The 19,015-nt window shown below is 36.9% G+C and overlaps 1 protein-coding gene across 14 annotated transcripts in view; it reads left to right on the top strand.

Annotated features, from left to right (window-relative positions):
- The window catches only part of MAP7 (microtubule associated protein 7), a 209,688-nt gene that overhangs the window by 71,240 nt on the left and 119,433 nt on the right, over nt 1-19,015 (top strand). For 2 of the 14 annotated variants that reach the window (XM_030809747.1, XM_030809742.1), the window contains exon 1: nt 12,788-14,459. The exons of the other annotated variants lie outside the window; for them this stretch is intronic. In XM_030809747.1, the coding sequence (XP_030665607.1) occupies nt 14,438-14,459 (22 nt within the window). In that variant the 5' untranslated portion in view covers nt 12,788-14,437. Of the gene's footprint in view, nt 1-12,787; nt 14,460-19,015 lie in introns of those variants that run through there. 14 annotated transcript variants of the gene reach the window in all.

Here is a 19,015-nt window from a genome sequence, read left to right as displayed (position 1 = left end):
TCCTTATATATTCATTATTATTCCCTTGTCAAATGGATAGTTTGCAAATATTTTCTTCCACTCTGTGGGGTGTCTCTTCACTTTGTTGATTGTTTCCTTTCCTGTGTAAAGCTTTTTAACATGAAGTGATCCCATTTGTCCATTTTTGCTTTGGTCGCCTGTGCCTGTGCGGTATTACTCAAGAAATCTTTGCCCAGACCAATATTCTGGGGAGTTTCCCCAACGTTTTCTTTTCTTTTTTTTTTTTTTTTTTTTTTTTTTTGAGGCAGAGTCTCGCTCTGTCGCCCAGGCTGGAGTGCGGTGGCACGATCTTGACTCGCTGCAAGCTCCGCCTCCCAGGTTCACACCATTCTCCTGCCTCAGCCTCCTGAGTAGCTGGGACTACAGGTGCCCGCCACCACGCCCAGCTAATTTTTTGTATTTTTAGTAGAGATGGGGTTTCACCGTGTTAGCCAGGATGGTCTCGATCTCCTGACCTCATGATCTGCCCATCTCCCCAATATTTTCTTTTAGTAGTTTCATAGTTTGAAGTATTAGATGTAAGAATTTAATCCATTTTGATTCGATTTTTGTATATGGCAAGAGACAGAGATCTAGTTTCATTCTTCTGCATATGGATATCCAATTTTCCCAGCACCATTTATTGAAGAGACAGTCCTTTTGCCAGTTTATGTTCTTGGTACCTTTGTTGAAAATGCATTTGCTGTAGAGGTATGGATTCATTATTGGGTTATCTGTTTTGTTCCGTCGTTCTGTGTGTCTGTTTTTATGCCAGTACCATGGTATTTTGGTTACTATGACTCTGCAGTATAATTTGAAGTCAAGTAATGTGATTCCTCCAATTTTGTTCTTTTTGCTTAGGATAGCTTTGGTTATTGGGGTCTTTTGTGGTTCCAAATAAATTTTAGGATTGTTTTTCTATTTCTGTGAAGAATGTCATTGGTATTTTGATAGGGATTGCATTGAATCTGGGTACTATGGACATTCTAACATTTTAACAATATTGATTTTTCATATCTATGAACATCTTTCCAATCTTTCTTTTTTTGTGTGTCCCCTTCAATTTCTTGCATCAGTGTTTTACAGTTTTACTTGAAGATATCTTTCACTTTTTTGGTTAAGTTTATTTCTGGGTATTTTATTTGTAGCTATTGTAAATGGGATTACCTTCTTGATTTTGACTGTTTGCTGTTGGCATATAGAAATGCTACTGATTTTTGTATGTTTGATTTCGTATCCCTGCAACTTTACTAAATTTGTTTATCAGTTATAATAGTATTTTGGTAACATTTTTAGGCTTCTCCAAATATGAGGTCGTATTGTCTGCAAACAAGAATAATTTAACTTCTTCCTTTCCAATTTGAATGCACTTTATTTCTTTCTCTTGTCTGATTACTCTAGCTAGGATTTCGAGTACTGTGTTGAATGACAGTGGTGAAAGTGGACATTCTTGTCTTGTTCCAGATCTTAAAGAAAAGGCTTTCAGTTTTTCCTCATTCAATATGATACTAGCTGTGGGTCTGTCATATATGGCTTTTATTATATTAAGGTATATTTCTTCTATTCCCAGTTTTTTAGGATTTTTATCATGAAGGGATGTTGACCTTTATCAAATGCTTTTTCAGTATCACTTGAAATAATTATGTGGTTTTTAATTTTGTTGATATGATGTATCACATTGATTTTGCATATGTTGAACCATCCTTTCATTCCTGGGATAAATCCCACTGGGTCGTGATGAATGATCTTTTTAATGTGTTGTTGAATTTGGTTTGCTAGTATTTTGTTGAGGATTTTGGTATCAATGCTCATCAGGGATCTTGGCCTATAGTTTGTTTTCTTTCTTTTCTTTTTTCTTTTTCTTTCTTCCTTCTTTCATTTCCTTCTTTCTTTTTCTTTTCTTTTCTTTCTTTTTTTTTTTTTTTGATGTGTCTTTGTTTGATTTTGGTATCATGCCTCTTAGAATGACTTTGGAAGTACTCCCTCCTCCACTTTTTTTTCTGGAAAAATTTGAGTAGGATTAGCATTAGTTCTTCTTTAAATATTTAGTAAAATTCAGCAGTGAAGCCATGGAATCCTTTGTTTTTCTTTGCTGGGAAACTTTTTATTATTGCTTTGATCTTATTACTTGTTATTGGTCTGTTCAGGTTTTGGATTTCCTCATGGTTCAACTTTGGTAGATTTGTGTGTCTAGGAATTTATCCATTTCTTCTAGATATATTATTGGTATACAGTTGCTCATAGTAGCCTCTAATGATCCTTTGAATTTCTGCAATATTGGTTGTAATGCCTCATTTTTCATTTCTGATTTTATTTGGATTATGTCTCTTGTTTTCTTAGTTGTTCTGGCTAATGTTTTGTTGATTTTGTTTATCTTTTCAAAACCTAGTGCTTCATTTTGTTAATCTTTTGTATTTTTTTAAAGAAGTTATGTTTCTGTTTTTGTTTGGTTTGGTTTTTTGGTTTGTTTTGTTTTGTTTTTTGGTACAGAGAGGGTCTTGCTGTCTTGAGCTCCTGGCCTCAAGCCATCCTCCCACCTTGGCCTCCCAAAATGGTGGGATTACAGGCCTGAGCCACCACGCCTGGCCAATTTTATTTATTTCTGCCCTAATTTCTTTTCTTCTACTAATCTTGTGTTTGGTTTGCTCTTGCTATTCTTGTTCTGTACAATGTTGTTAGGTTACTTATTTGAAGTTTTTCAGCTTTTTTGATGTAGGCACTTAGTGCTATACACTTTCCTTTTATAGTTTTCACTGTATCCCATAGGTTTTGGTATAATGTGTTTGCATTTTCATTTGTTACAAGAAATTTGTTAGTTCATTCACCCACTGGTCATTCAAGATCATGTTATTTAATTTCCATGCATTTGTGTAATTTTCAGAATTCTTCTTGTTATTGATTTCTAGTTTTATTGTGATCAGAGAAGGTCCTTGATATTATTTAATTATTTTTGAATTTTAAAATACTTGTTTTGTGGCCTAACATATGTTCCAGCCTTGAGAATGATCCGTGTGCTGAGAAGAATGTGTATTCTGCAGCCGTTGGGTGAAATGTCCTATAAATACCTATTAGATCAATTTGATCTGTAGCGCAGATTGAGTGTGATGTTTGTTGATTTTCTGTCTGAATGATCTGTCCAGTGCTGAAATTGTGGTGTTGAAGTGTCCAGCTATTATTGTAATGGTGTCATTCTCTCTCTTTAGCTCTAACATTTGCTTTATATTTCTGAGTGCTCCAGTGTTGGGTGCCTATATATTTGCAGTTGTTATATCTGCAATTAATGAATTGACTCCTTTATCATTAAATAATGACCTTCTTTGTCTCTTTTTATAGTTTTTGCCTTGAAGTCTGTTTTTGTCCGATATAAGTTTAGTTACTCCTCTTTTGGGGGTTTCCATTGTCTAATCTATAGACCTTATTAAGTTTTCATCATTTGTCCCAATAATATCTTTTCTAACAAATGAAAATCAAGATTATGTATTGTGCTATTTTGTCTCTTTAATCTTTATCACTTCCTCTCTGTCTTTGTAGTTCATGATATTACATTTTTGAAGCATTCAAGGGCAGTTGTTTTGTAGGATGTCTCTCAATTTGGATTTGCCTGATATTTCCTTATGATTAGACTGAGGTAATATATTTTTCACCTGAATGCCACAGAAGTGATGTTTTGTTCTCCATGTATCATATCAGGAGGCACATGTTGATTTGTTCCAGCTTTAACCTCCATCACGTGTTTCAGGTGGTATCTGCTAAGTTTCTCCACTATCAAGTTAACAATTTTTCCTTTTCAGTTAGTAAGTATCTTATGAGGAGTTATTTTGAGACCATGTAAATATTCTCTTCTTTCTGTTTTTTTTTTTTTTTTTTTTTGAGACGGAGTCTCGCTCTGTCGCCCAGGCTGGAGTGCAGTGGCGCAATCTCAGCTCACTGCAAGCTCCGCCTCCCGGGTTCAAGCCATTCTCCTGCCTCAGCCTCCCGAGTAGCTGGGACTACAGGCGCCCACCACCATGCCCGGCTAATTTTTTGTATTTTTTTTTTAGTAGAGACGGGGTTTCACTGTGTTAGCCAGGATGGTCTCGATCTCCTGACCTCGTGATCCGCCCGCCTCGGCCTCCCAAAGTGCTGGGATTACAGGTGTGAGCCACCACGCCGGCCTCTCTTCTTTCTTATATATTCATCCATTAATTTTAGCCTCAACGATTCTTGCCTGGATCAATTAGTATTTGTATTGGTTGCCAAATAGTGATTTTTAAAAATTAATTCCTTCCACATTTATTAGTTGGCTTTCTACCATAAAGAAGAGGTCTAACTTCTCTCTTGTTTATATCAGTGTAGACTTGTGAATATTTATTCTGTGAGTTATAATTCTTTTTGCTAATTACATATTTTGATGCTCAAATTGTCTCAGATTTGTATATATATATATACATATATGTGTGTGTGTGTGTATATATATATATATATATACACACGTATACATACACATACACACCTAAAATGTATGCATACACTCACTGGTCTTTGCTTTTAGTGTAACCGATTCCTTTTCTCTGTTACACAGTGGAATTCCTGGAGCAGTTGTCATAGATTATGAATTGTATGTTCTGGTTCTGCTCATCCATTCACTAGTCATACGAACTTGAACAAATCTCTCATATCCTCTATTCCAACATTTTCTATGTTAAAAATTAGGAAATAAATGAAGGTGATCTTAAGCTTTCATTTTTGAAATTCTATTATTTAATGAGTTAAAATGTTTGTAGTTATAATATTTTTATAAAGTTTTCAGAGAAAGCACCTTAAAAAGAACTTCAAAGCCACAAAAATCATTAGAATTTAGCTCTAGAAGGTACTTTAGAAATTATCTAAACTGTGGCTACTGCAACTAAGAAACTGAATTTTTAATTAATTTAAATTTAAATAGGCACATGTGGCTGGAGGCTACCCTACTGGACAGCACAACTCTTGAGAATAAATTACATGCCCCATGTTACATGGGTCCTACTGTCAGAAGCAAAGCAGGATCCCTTTGCATAGTGCACACTCAAGTAAATTAAACCAGGCTAGGGAGGAGACAAGGGTACTGTGCAGGACACCTTACTTTTCTTTGATGTGCAGAAAAGACTGGACCATAACAAAGATCACTGGATGACAATCCATGCTGAATTGCCCCACAAGCTTTCTGCTTAATGCTATGCTTTCAAAAAAGAATGTACAAGTGGAATTTGTGATATCTAGGCAGAGAAAGAGTACAAGATACAATTTGATGGTTTCATAGAATGTATGTTTCAGCAGAAAATGATGAAACATAAGTACCATCAAGAAGCAGCAGGCTGCGCTCATAAAGGAAGGGAAGTATACCCCTTCATTGCCACATGGGCAAGGAGGATCTTAGGCCCCAAGCAGAGCTGCTAATGATGGCTAGAGGCTGATTTTCATGTCCTCTCTTCTCCATTGGGAAGATGGTGTATTGAAAACCTCTTTGTCAAAGCATGTAAAAATAAAGGATTGCTCCATCCTAAAAAAAATAAAAATTAAGTAAACCAACTTTCTCATATACCTTTCATAACTAATTATAATTTTTGATAATAAAATTCTGGCGTATTAACTTTGTAGCAGATTATTTAAATCACAGGAGGTTGAACATGATGTTTAGCAGTATGTTTATTATATTTCAAAGAAAGTTTAAAGATCAACAACACATCAAGAAGGCTGATCTCTCAGTAGTTAATAGTAAGAGCTGTAATCTGAGAGTTTATATAACTATTTTCAGTAGAAATGCTTTTGTTAGAGAATCTACAGTACTACTGGCAAAATTTATATTAAAATGATAATATATTCTCCAAAAATGCTAATTCTCCTGTATGTTCAATTATATAATTTATGTTTATGACCTTTTATAAATGCTACACCAAGATTTGTGTTTGCTTTTAATGAGAATATGCAATACATTTAGATAATAACTCACCTACAGTGTTGTTAAGAGAGTAAATTGGTAAAACCTGTCAGGAAATTATTTTGGGTGCTAGTTATTAAAGCCCTAAAGCTATTCCTGCTTTTGACCTGCTAATTCCCCTTACAATCTAATCTGTAGTTAAAGCTTTATGTATAAAGTCATAGTAAAAATTGAAATAACTTGAATGTGCAGAAGGTCAACATACTTAGCATATTTGGTACATCTATGAAGAGCTTTTATTGACATGGAAAGTAATTATAAAAATTTTAGATTGGCCGTGTATGATGGCTCATGCATGTAATCCCAGCACTTTGGGAAACTGAGGTGGGCAGATCACTTGAGGTCAGGAGTTCAAGACCAGCCTGGGCAACATAGTGAAACCCCATCTCTACCCAAAATACAAAAATTAGCCAAGCATAGTGGTGTGCACCCGTGGTCCCAGCTACTTGGGAGGCTGAGGTGGGAGGATCACTTGAGCCCAGGGGGAGATTGCAGTGAGCTGAGATCGTGCCATTGCACTCCAGCCTGGATAAAAGGACAAGATGCTGTCACCAAAAAAAAAAAAAAAAAAAGTTTTAGATTGACATGCAGCATAGAAGACAATATTTATAGAATAAACTATGTAAAACATAGAGAAACACTGTGATTACATCTTTGTCTATCACATTGTCACAGATTTTACCTTTTTGATGCATCTTCTTTTCTTTCTTAATTCTTTTCCTCACACTCGTTTGGAGCTCAGGCAGCTCTGTTGCAGTAGTACTCAGCCAACTGCCAGGTGTCCTCCAATCCATTAACAAATGCTGTTGGCACTACCTCCAAAGTATATCACAGTTGTCTACTTATGTCCATTTCTGGTCCAGACCTCATCTGCTCTCTCCTCAGATTATGATATCAGTGACTGAACTGGGCTCACTGCTCTACACTCGCCCCTGCCATGTACACCCTGACTTCCAGTCAGTCTCTACACAGCAACCAGAGTCACCTTTTAGACTAATAGGACAGATTTTGGCACTCTTCTCCTTAAAGCTTTTTACCTGCCAAAGGTTTCCCATTGGTGTTAATATAAAATGTTTAATATGAACTACAATTCCCTGCATTTGTTCTTTCTCACCACTTTTTAACCCAGAGTGACTTTCTTTCCACCCTCTTAATATTTGTTTTCACTCTGGCCTCGGGGTCTTTGCCCTTACTCATCCCTCTGTCTGAAGCACTCATTTCTTGGCTTTTGGAATTACTGGGTCCTCCTTCATCTGCACTGCTACTTCCTCAGAGAGGCCCTCCCTGACCACCCCCACAAACATCTCCTCCTCCCACCCCCAATATTTTTTTTTCATAATATTGATCTGATTTATTAACCTGTTCTCTCATATATTATCTGTCTCCATCCAGTGGATGTAAGAGTCTTGAAGAACAGCTCCTGGAACACAGCAGGCATATGGTAAATGAGAGACACTAGTAAATGAATCACCACCATCAATCAGGATGAAGCAATAAGGGTTCTTTTTGGCAAAATATATCACAATTCTTTTTAAATGTTCGTAACCAAAGATTTAGCAATTCCTCTTGAGGAATTTACCCTTCAGACATTGATAAAGTTTGTACAACTCTGTAGGCAGCCTTGCTTTATAATATTGAAAAATTGGAAGCAGTCTAATTTTGTGAATCTGCTACATAAGTTAGTGCTTCCCTACAATTCAATATTATACAGCCATTAATAAAGGCATTTTAGAAACATACTTTTTACATGGAAGATGTCAGATATCAAACAGATTCTAAAATAGTATTACATGGAAGATCCCATTTTTATACTATACACATGTACATATTTATACTTCAAAAAATCTACAAGAACAGATACTAAAATATTTATAGCAGTTATGTCTGAACTTTGAGATTGCAGCTTGTTGTTATATCCCAGTGCCACTGGAATTGACTCATACTGGAAGGTAGGCCATTGCAGTTTAGGGTGTTTCTTGAGCTATACACAAAGCCTTTCAGGGACTAAACAGATGAGTCTGATAACCCTCTCCTCCTGTGGTAATGCTGTTAGAGAAGGTTAATCAATGTGTTTGTGGTTTCTGTAGAGAGAAGATGAGCACTTCTGTTTGGGAGAATTGAGATGTACTTTAGAGAGGGTAAGGGCATGTGCCTTGGCTCTTGATGTGTTTGGAAGATTTAACAGAGATGATTGAAGAGACATTTCAGGTGGAAAGAAGAGCCAGCATGAAAGAAGGAAATAGAGAAGGAAATCATGAGGCATGTTAAAGGAATAGCAAGTGCATCCATTCTGTAAAACCATGGGATATCTGGGAATGGGAATAATTCTTGAAAGTAGATGGAAAGAAATTGCAGTGACCTTGATTTAGTGGGCACTTGGGAAGATACGATTTGAGCAGGGGAATGATGAGCTACTTGAGCTGCTTTTTTTTTTTTTTTTTTTTTTTTTTTTTTTTAGGGAGACTAATCTGACAAGTTATAGGAATGAGTTGGTAGGCTAAAGCTGGAAGCAAAGTGGTAATGCTGGTTTGAGCGTAGGCTGTTTGCCCAATATGTCAAGTAGGCTGTATGCAAATTAGGTTATAAGAGAAGAATTTCTTCTTTTGGGTATATTAGACTTGACTTTTTTCCTTCCATCTATTCCCCAGTTTCACTGTGGCATTACTGGCTGCTACTCACTGAGGAGAGTGTATTGTCTAGGGCTAGTGGTTGGGAGCAGTGAGTGAATGTTCATAGCCTGGGATATACCTAAAAGGAAACATCAAACTATATGTGTTTTTTAAAGTCAAAGATATTTTGTACAAGAGTTTCTTACACATATGGATAATGTATTTTTGTTGCCTATGATAACATAGGTATTTTAGCCCCATATTCTGAAGGCAACTGAAAGATTACATTGGTTTGGTTTAAGGAAATTAACAAATGTCCCTTTTGAAAGTAGGTCAAGTTCCTTATTTTAATTTCTAACCTAACATAGGACTCCAGCTGTCAGGCTCTCCCATTAATCCTCTGTATCAGTGAAATCCTCTCTGAAATACATTGTAATTAATTTGTGGGAATTGACAGGAAAAGGTAGTGAGTTCAGACAATATTTGACTACAAGTTTCCCATGTGAAAGGGGAAAGTAAATCTTTGAGCTGTTGTAAAAATGGTTGAGAAATAGTATTTTGGCAGAAATTCTTTCCATTGAAAGAATCAATTGACTCTTGCTAGCAATTGACTCTTGCTAGAAAGAGTCTAGCATTTGACTCTTACTGGGTTTTAGCCCCAATAATCTAGACTTGGCAACCTGATTTTGCTGAAATGTTCCATAAGAACTTTTGCTTCAATCATAAATACTTAAAAGTGACTTCATTGTAATTATCCCCAAACCAGTATCAATCTCACAAGTGCCACAGGAAAGCCAGTCATAGCTGGTGATATGCCTGTAGTAAGGGTAGAAAGAAGAGTGGGAAGGCTTGATTATAGGCAGAGTAGAAAAGTATTAATATAGAAAATAAAAGTATCTTTTGTTATTGTTTTGTCTGCTTTTGTGAAGTTTAGATGTTTCTGCAATTCAAGGACTGGGTACAAGAATCCAGGGTAATGTAAATGCAGATTTTGATAAACAATCACATGCAGGGTACGTTTGTAACTGAATCGAGTGAGTATCTCTTAAATAAACAGTATGGGTAGCTTTTGTCACTGTCCAAGGTACTATGTAACTTGGGCTAAAAAAAACCCCAGCAACTTCCTTTTCCAACATCTTGAAGAGTGTGTCCTCTAGAGACTCTAAAGGAAAAAGAAAAGAGAATAAGATAACCGTTGAGAAGGAAAATAAAACCCGAGTGCCAGATTACATTGTAAATGTTGAAAACAAACAAAAACCCTCCCAAAGCTCCACTTACTACTTTTCAAACACAAAAGTAATGGCAAATAAAGAACTATGATTAAGAAGGGAGTCCAGAGCAAGTGATGTGCTGCAGTACCCCTGGGTTGTCATTGGGATTTGGAACAATTCAGATGTGTTCAATTAAGACCCACCATGATCAAAACCAGCTTGCATCAAATAATAGGCTGGGTGAACTGGGTCCTTTAATAATGTATATTGTATGTGTGCTTTTAGCTTTTCAATTTTTCAGCAAAAAACAAACTTCTTTATAAAATGAATCTCTGCTTTTACTTTTCTATAACCATAAATAAAATATAAGTGAAATCTGTTTCTCAGCATTTGCCTGTTAAAATAATAGCCAAGCTCCCCAGCATTTATGTTAGATAAATACAATTCTACCAAACACCAAGAGTTTAAACTGTACCATTTTGATAATGATGATAATGAAATTTAGTATATATGATTCTAGTGTAAAATATTTGAAACTCTGCAAGGAAAAAAAATTTAAATTCTTGTAAACAATGAGAATACACTGTAAGTGCAATTTGTTTTTTTCAGAGGAAGTGCTTAGCCTATCCATATGCTTTCAGTTATCTGGTAGAACAACTAGATCTTCATCTTTTCATTTATACATTCACTATCACACACACACGAAAACACACACATACCCCTTCTACTCCTCCCACCTCTGATGTGTTCTAAGGAATACAAAAGAATGCAGGAGGACACAATTCTTTGTGGAATAAAGCTTTGTTGAAAGCAAGCAGAGGAGGGTGGGGAAAATGAGATATTGGCCGAAGGGTACAAAATCTGATGACTAAATTCTGGAGACCTAATGTGCAGCATGGTAACTATCATTAACAATACTATATTGTATACTTTGAATATGCTAAGAGAGTAGATCTTATGTTCTTACCACACACACAAAATGGTAACTATGGGAGGTGATGGAGGCGTTAATTAACTTGATTGTGGTAATCGTTTCATAGTGTATATGTAGAGCACATCATTATGTTGTACACCCTAAATATATACAATTTTTATTTGCCAATTATACCTCAGGAAAGCTGGGGAGAAGACAATAAGCAAGAATGCTACTAGATATAACCTCATGGAATTCTTGCTGCAACTTCAGAGTTCCTGTTTTACAAAAACCAGTTTCTCTCTTAGTAGCCAAAAGTTAAGAGGGAGAAACAGGAAAGAAGAAAGAGCAAAGTAGAGCAAGGTGGCAGATTGCAGATTTGATGAGAGAATCGGAAAGGATGGGAAGGGCCTCCACATGTTACTGGGGTAAGACAAGGCTTTCTTCAGTTTCGAGGGTGGCAGCATAGACTTAAGAATGGAGGAAAGAGCTGTTGAATCATGAACTTGACTAGAGAGCAGGGTTAGAACGACTCTGAAGAAAGCAGGTAGGCAGTGAACAGGAAATGAATCCATGCACAAAAGAGGAGGACGTGGACCCTCAGAGTTCTCCCCGAACTCCTCTGTAGTCAAGTTTATAATTCACCAACTCCCATTACAAAATGTTTATTGTATTTTATATTTGTTAGGGATTATTGTGTGATCTTGACTTGAACAAATTTTTATTTCCCCTTGATTTCCATTTGTTTACATTAAATTGTAAGCTATCAGTCTGGGCTTCATCCATCTGCCAGTATCCAGCACTGATGTAGTTTTGCTATATAGTATATTAAAAATGAAACCAAGCCAGGTGCAGTGGCTCATGCCTGTAATCCCAGCACTTTGGGAGGCCGACACAGGAGGATTGCTTGAGCCAGGAGTTCAAGACCAGCCTGGGCAACATGGCAACATGGCAAAACCCCTTCTGTACCCAAAAAAAAAAAAAAAAAAAAAAAAAGCTGAGCATGGTGGCATGCCCCTGTGGTCCCAGCTACTCGAGAGGCTGAAATGGGAGGATCACTTGAGCCCAGGAGGCAGAGGTTGCAGTGAGCCAAGATCACACCACTGCACTGCAGCCTAGGTGACAGTGAGACCTTCAAAGAAAGAGAGAAAGAGAGAGAGAAAGAAAGGAAAGAGAAAGCAAGCAAGAAAGAAAGTAGAGAGGAAGGAAGGAAGAAAAGGAAGGCAGGGAGGGAGAGAGGGAAAGAAAGAGAAAGAAAAGAAAAGAATGAAACCAAAAGTGGGGTGATAAGCTGATACCTTAGTCTTGAGAAAATACCAAGAATGATGTGTGAATTTAGGATCATCCCTCTTTCTATGACAGTGGCTGTGCAGTGTAGAGTTTAAGATGATGCATAATTGATAGTACCCACTGCTCCATGCACTGGGACAGAGAAATTGGCTTGAGCCACTTGTCATATACAAAAACCTTTATTCTCTTTTCTCTCTTGTTGTCATTCAGCTGTTTTTCTGGATGAATTCACCACCATTTAGTTAAAGAAAAAAAACTGTTTTTGCTAAGGGAAGAGTGGTGCACTGTCTCCACACAATGTCCTCTGTCTTTCCCTGTCTTTCTTCTGTCCTTGTGGTACCAGTCATTTCCCATCAGCAGGCAGCACTGGCCTGAATGCCTTTGTTGCTCGGAAGCGAGAAGTCACCTCCTTACTTAGAGGGAGGGTAGATGCTGCAGCGGAACATAGTGCAGCCAGTTCCCGACTTAGGAGTTTTCAGCTTTATGATGGTGTGAAAGCCATATGCATTCAGTAGGAAACACACTTTGAGTACCCATACAACAATTCTGTTTCTCACTTTGGGTACAGTATTAGATAAATTACATGAGATATTCAACACTGTATTACAAAATGAGCTTTGTTAGATGGTTTTGCCAACTGTGGCCTAATGTCAGTGTTCTTAGCACATTTAAGGTAGGCTAGGCTAAGCTATGATATTCAGTAGGTGTATTAAATGCTTTTTCAACTTATGATATTTTTAACTTAAAATGGGCTTATCGGGACATAACCCCATTGTAAGTCGAGCAGCATCTGTATAGGGATGAAGAGTCTGCCACTTAGCATCTTCAACAGTTCTTCTGCATCTCAAGAGTTTCCTCATCTGTAAAACTGGCGTCATAATAGGGTTGTTGTGAGATTAGACCAGTTCATATGTGTAAAAGCCCTTAGAATAATATCTGACACATAATAGATGATCAGTAAGTTTCAGCTGCCACCCACAACAAAGAATTATCTAGTCTAAAATGTCAGTATCAGTACCATAAGAAGGATAAAAAGAAAAAAAAAAGTCAGTAGTACCAAGGTAAGGAGCCGTGCATGCAAGGCGTTGCCCATGTCTACATAGGCTACTTTTGAAAATGGAGTGGGTGGGGAGTGGTGGTTATACGCTCTGATGCTGCGTCCCTGGGGCTGTAGGGGTGGTGCTGGGCGGGAACAGGCACTCCACTGGCTCTTCCTAAGGAGTCTGTAGTTCCAAGGGTATTAACAAGGTTAGTTGGCAAGTCCAGTGCCTGTGCTTGACCCTCACACATCTTAGAAACCATGAGTGGCCAATCTCTTTATTGGGTCAGGTCCACCTGCTCAAAGGGGCTAGTTCAGAGGGGCTTGGCAGGTTTTATTTTCTTCTAAAAATTGTGTTTTCCTTTTCACATTGGGCCCACTGCTCACCCAAACTCATTAAGTTAATTGATTTTAATCAAAGTATTCTGGCCCCCAAGTCACATGCTTTTAAATGCTGTGAGGGCAAGGCAAGGATTTAACCTGATCCTTTCTCCTCGGTTCCCACTCTTATCACCCTAAACAAAAAGCCCTTTTAAAGATAATCCCAAGTCAAAAGTGTGGTAGAAATGTTGAGTTCACAGTTTACAATGCAATATATCACTGACTAAAAAATGATAAACTCTGAGGACCAATATTTAATGTATATAGAAATAACTTCTAAAACTTTAGCATTTAAATTCACTGGTTCTTCCTCTTCCCCTGTGAAAGCCTTCAGAATTATTCAAAACTTACTGAAGCAAGTCAAGTTTTTGGACTTTCTGAACAGGGCACCTAAATGTCATTCCATACACTTTCTCAGTGACTCCGTGTCTGTTCTCAGCAGTGAAGAGAGAACAGAGGCCACTCTGCCTGACTGATTTTAAATGATCGCCTTTTTCAGATGCTTTTAGTATGGGAACAAAGTCAGCCATAATCTTCAGGGTTTTAAATGTCATTGTTAATGCATCAGGAAGCCCAAAGACAGACAGTCTGGAGAAATAGTATGTAATGTTTAGATGATTTTGGTAAACAACTAGGTTTTTAGTGTATGTTTAATATGCATTCTGTTTGGGGCCTCTGAGTTTGAATCCCTGAGACCGAGCTGATGTTTAGCAACCATTCCTTAACCAGGAAAAGCCTCCCCTACTCCCAGCCCATAGCCATTTGAGCTTCACTGGTTTTTTTGAACAGAAGCCTTTCCCAGTTTTTGCTTGGTTCAATGAACACGGTTACTGTTTAAAAACAGTGGCTGTCGAGTCGTATGTCTCACCACCCTTTGCTCTCCTCTTGAGCTACCTCAAGCTGTGTGAGAGATAATACTTAGCATGATTAAACGGACCCTTCACTGATATTTGGTCTTTGCCTGGCTGAGGGACGCAAAGCAAGAAGAAGGAGACATGCAGATATGTTGCAGGATATTCAAGAAAGAAGGATTTTAGCATGGAAGACACTAAACTGTACTGTAAGTTCTTGGGCTCGAAATGTGTTTTGAAAACCTTAATAAGGACATTCAAGAATCAGGCAATCTTTAAATCCATTTTGACAAATTAATACTTGTGACAAGTGGAAGTACAGAGTAGGAAATCTTCTAATAGATCTTCTTTTTTTTAAATCATTGTTTTAATGTCCTTAGAAAAAGGAGTGGGAATTTAATTAAATAAAATGATATTTGTTATATAAACTATGGATTTATACTTCTACCTTCATGTCCTAGAGCCGTGTGATAGTTGCCATGAAAATTAAAGGCAAACCATCATCATTCTCTGTTTTCCATACTTCTTTCTTTTGTTGACAAAAACAAAGTGAGAAGCTGAACAGTAGCAAACTAGACAAACATACACAATTATGCTGCTGTCCAAAAAAAATTTCAGTATATAATTTGTTGATAATTTCTTAGCCCTCTTAATATTTGTGTCTAGATCAGATCAGGGTTTTTGAAAAATGGTTGCTTTTCTATTTAGAGAGGTGTATTTGGGGAGTGCTGTTGTTTGCTTATTAAAAAGAAAGATCACATTTGTCTTGCCTACTTATTTTTTTTATTTTGTTTTGTTTTTTATCAGAAACATTATCTGTGCTGCCCAGTTATGTCTTTCCTTACCAGAATGCTGTCATTTTCATGATATGTAAACAGTGAGTCACACATGGGCTTTACACAGAAAATACAAGCATTGGAACTCTATAGACTACATTTCAAGGAGTAACTTTTATCACTTTATTTTCTTTTCTAGAAGTTTCTTTATGTGGATGTTCTATCAAGTTTAATTTTTAGAATAATAAAGCTGCCTTATTCACTAAATTATTTGCCTTTTAAAAATATAAATCTTCATTTTCACAGATAACATTTGCAAATTTGTGTTATAAAAACACACCTCCTACATTTGATGTAGGAGACATACATGAGGTATGTAGTTGCCAGTATCCAGCAACTGTTAGAAGATGGATTAGTGTGAATAAGTGGTTTGCTTTTGGTATTTTATGATTATAAAATATAGAGTCCGGGCAGCATATTAGAAATATCTTTGGGGTTGGATCTGAATTTGTCTTTTAGCTCTGACATTTACTAGTTCCGTGATTTCAGACAGGTTATTTATATTCTATAAGTGTGTCAATATCATTAAACAATAGAATAATCTCAAATGTTCAGGGTCATATATACATTAAAGAAGAGTAAAAATGACTTACATATGTTTTCAAGTATTAGGATAAGACATAGTTGATGCATAAGCACTGAATTTCATTATTATTTGAATGTGATAAAATAGGATTGCTTCTATCAGATGAAATAGAGGTTACTCAGTAAGGAAATAGGATAAATGTCCAATTGAGAAATTTAAAATTGAAGGGAGAATTTTTTAAAAATCCAGATAATTGGTCAAAAACTCCTAGATAAGTGGCTTAAAAATACTCAACTTTTGTATGCTTGGTTTTGGTCCTAGTTTTCCAATTTCCTGCAAAAGTAGATAACATGGAAGCTGCATGTTTCCATAAATTCAAATTTCAGTGGAGGTGCAGGGGGAGCTGTCCTCTGCACACTTTGCAGCTGTGTGTATACTCGACATACGGCAGCCCTGCTCTTCATTCATGAAAGTCCAAATGGTTGTGGGAGCAGAACCTGTTTTCACTATCAAGCTGCTGTGGAATAATGAACAGCATGATACACATGACCTCCTCTAGACAAAAAGTGCTCTCTGTCATTGTTTGGTCTGACTTCAGCACTTTTCACTACCTGATGCTTTAATGTTTATTGTCTTTCCTCACACTAGAATATATGCTCATTGAGGGCAGGGAATGTTATCTGTTTTGTTCATTGCTGTATCCCAAGCACCTAGAACAGTGCCTGGCAACCACTAGGCACTTAATTATCAAATTAATGAATCCATCCCTAGTTTTCAATAGGACAGCAAAGTAGGAGAGACCACACCTACTCTTTTTATTAAAAGACAAAAGGACCAAAAAGATACAGTTTTATATAAAATCAGGAGTGTCACTGCAGTGGAATATGCTAATTGTTTTTGTACAGTAGTCCTTCTATCCGCAGTTCCAGGATCCCCAGGGCATGCCAGAAATGGTGGATAGTACCAAACCCTGTACATACTGTGTCTTTTCCTAGGCATATACACCCATGACAAAGTTTAATTTATAAATTAGACACAGTAAGAGATTAACAACAATAGCTAATGATAAAATAGAGCAGTTATAACAATATAGAGTAATAGGAGTTACGTGAATGTGGTCTCACTCTCTCTCAAAAATGTCTTATTGTACTGTACTCACCAATTTTCAGACTGTGGTTGACCACAGGTAACAGGAACCTTAGAAAGTGAAACCATGGATAAGTGTAACTCCTGTAGTTGACAGACCACTACTGGTTTCTTCTAACTTTTGGAAGAAGAAAAGAAAGTCAGCATGCAATGTTAATATCTTCTGTTATCATAGATGATTCAAACAGTGTTTCAAGCAGAAAAGAAAAAATCAATAAGTTTACTTCCTTCATGAAAGATAGTTAAATTGAATACTCCAGAAAGATAATTTCATGGTGAAATGCCAGATCACAGGCCAAATAACATCTCTCCTTGTCTGAAGCCTGGGTGCAGCCAGCGTTCTGCTCAGCCACCGCAGGAGGGGCAGCCCCTTCCACATACACGATGAAGGTCATGCAGTATGGCCAACTCAAGCTCCTTTACCAGGAGTTTTGTGGTTGGCATATTTTTTAGAAGCTACAAATCTTGTTAAGCAAGGCACTCGACCACTAGCTGTTCTCAAAGTTACATTGCCTCTGTACCTTTACCAAGAAGACAGAATATTGTACTTGAAAGTCAGAAAACTAGGTTTCAAAACTCAGCTCCCACACTTCATGTTTGCCTGACCACAGGCAAATCTCATTTAACCTCCCTGAGCCTCAGTCTCCTCCTTTATGAAATGGCCCTAATTTAAGATGATCAAGTAAGTTCTGCACAAGAAAAGGATCTATAACCCATTAAGCAAATTATACAGTGTTACTCAAATATAAACTAAAAAACAATGCAAGTACTTTCCTTAATAAGATTCAAAATTTTGACTTTATATTCTGTATTTGCCAAAATATCACTAGTTAAGGGGGAAGAAACACCCCAGCAAAACAGTGAAAAGACTAAAGTACATTTTGGAAAAAAAAATTCTTTAGAAAATATTGTAGCATATTGGTTAGGATAATAGATTTTAAAGTCAAATTGATGTGGATTTTATTCACCATTTAGCCATTTATGTTGACAAATTGCTTCTTTGAGCCTCAGTTTCCATTTCTGTAGAGTATGGAGAATATTTCCTAACATACAGTCTTTATGCAGTCTTACTGTGAGCAGTAAATTGAATGAGACAAAGTATTTAAAGCATTTAATACATTCTGAAACATAGTAGATATTCAATAAATGAAAACTGTATTTCTGGTTAGTATTTTAATTCTTCATAAGTATCATTGTGTATATGGTATGCCTTTTAAATGATATGGTACCAAACTCTTAAGATGTATTAATTGACTATAATTATGCTGCATAAAAATCTGGTAGAAATTTCCTCAAAGAAAATGATTCTTTGATTTTCAATAACTTTTACTTTTCTGAGCCTTATGATATTTAGAATAGGTGGTCTTTGAAACATGCCTCGATAAAATTAAAGGGTTTTTTGTTTTTGTTTTTGTTTTTTTGAGGTAGGATCTCACTCTGTCGCCCAGGCTGGAGTGCAATGGCACGATCTTGACTCATTGCAACCTCTGCCTCCCAGGCTCAAGCGATCCTCCCACCTCAGCCTCCCACGTAGCTGGGACTACAGGCGTGCACCACCATGTCCAGCTAATTTTTGTATTTTTAGTAGAAACAGGGTTTCACCATGTTGTCCAGGCTTGTCTCACACTCCTGAGCTCAGGTGATCCGCCTACCTCAGCCTCCTAAAGTGCTGGAATTACAGGTGTGAGCCACCACACCCAGCTTGTAAAATTAAAGTTTTAAATACCATCATCCACTCACCTAAACCTCCTGAGACCTCAAAGTATATTCAGTTAAATGGAGTTTAACTTTCCCTCCACCTAGGTATTCACAGGCAAAGAGCACTGGCAGGGGCATATCAAGGACAGAAGTTAGAGATTCTTTTTCTAGGAAATGTGTTGCTCGTGAATCTGCTATGCTGTCCAGGCAAAGAGTTGCTCAAGTTTAAACATAAAAATCTGCTGTGTATGTTCTAGAAATGAGATAGAATGAAAGAACTGGGAGGAACTTAAATCAGGAAGGATATTGAGTTGGTAATACGTACTGTCACACAACCTAAAAATGCTCAAGTTCTGAGATTTACCATTTATAGTCTAAGATATAAATGATACATTTAAAGCCCCCAATCCTTTCTTATAGCATTTCACTGAGTCATTCTTTAGTGACTAGTCTCTGAACTTCTGAACTGAAATTTTTGTACTGAATTGCAACCACTGGTATACCATCTTTTTTTTTTTTTTTTTAAGAGAAGGGTCTTACTGTGCTGCCCAGGCTAGAC

The sequence above is a fragment of the Nomascus leucogenys genome, chromosome 3 (assembly GCF_006542625.1).
Source record: "Nomascus leucogenys isolate Asia chromosome 3, Asia_NLE_v1, whole genome shotgun sequence".
In the NCBI taxonomy this organism is placed as follows: Eukaryota; Metazoa; Chordata; class Mammalia; order Primates; family Hylobatidae; genus Nomascus; species Nomascus leucogenys.
This window is presented reverse-complemented; position numbering and strand designations above follow the sequence as displayed.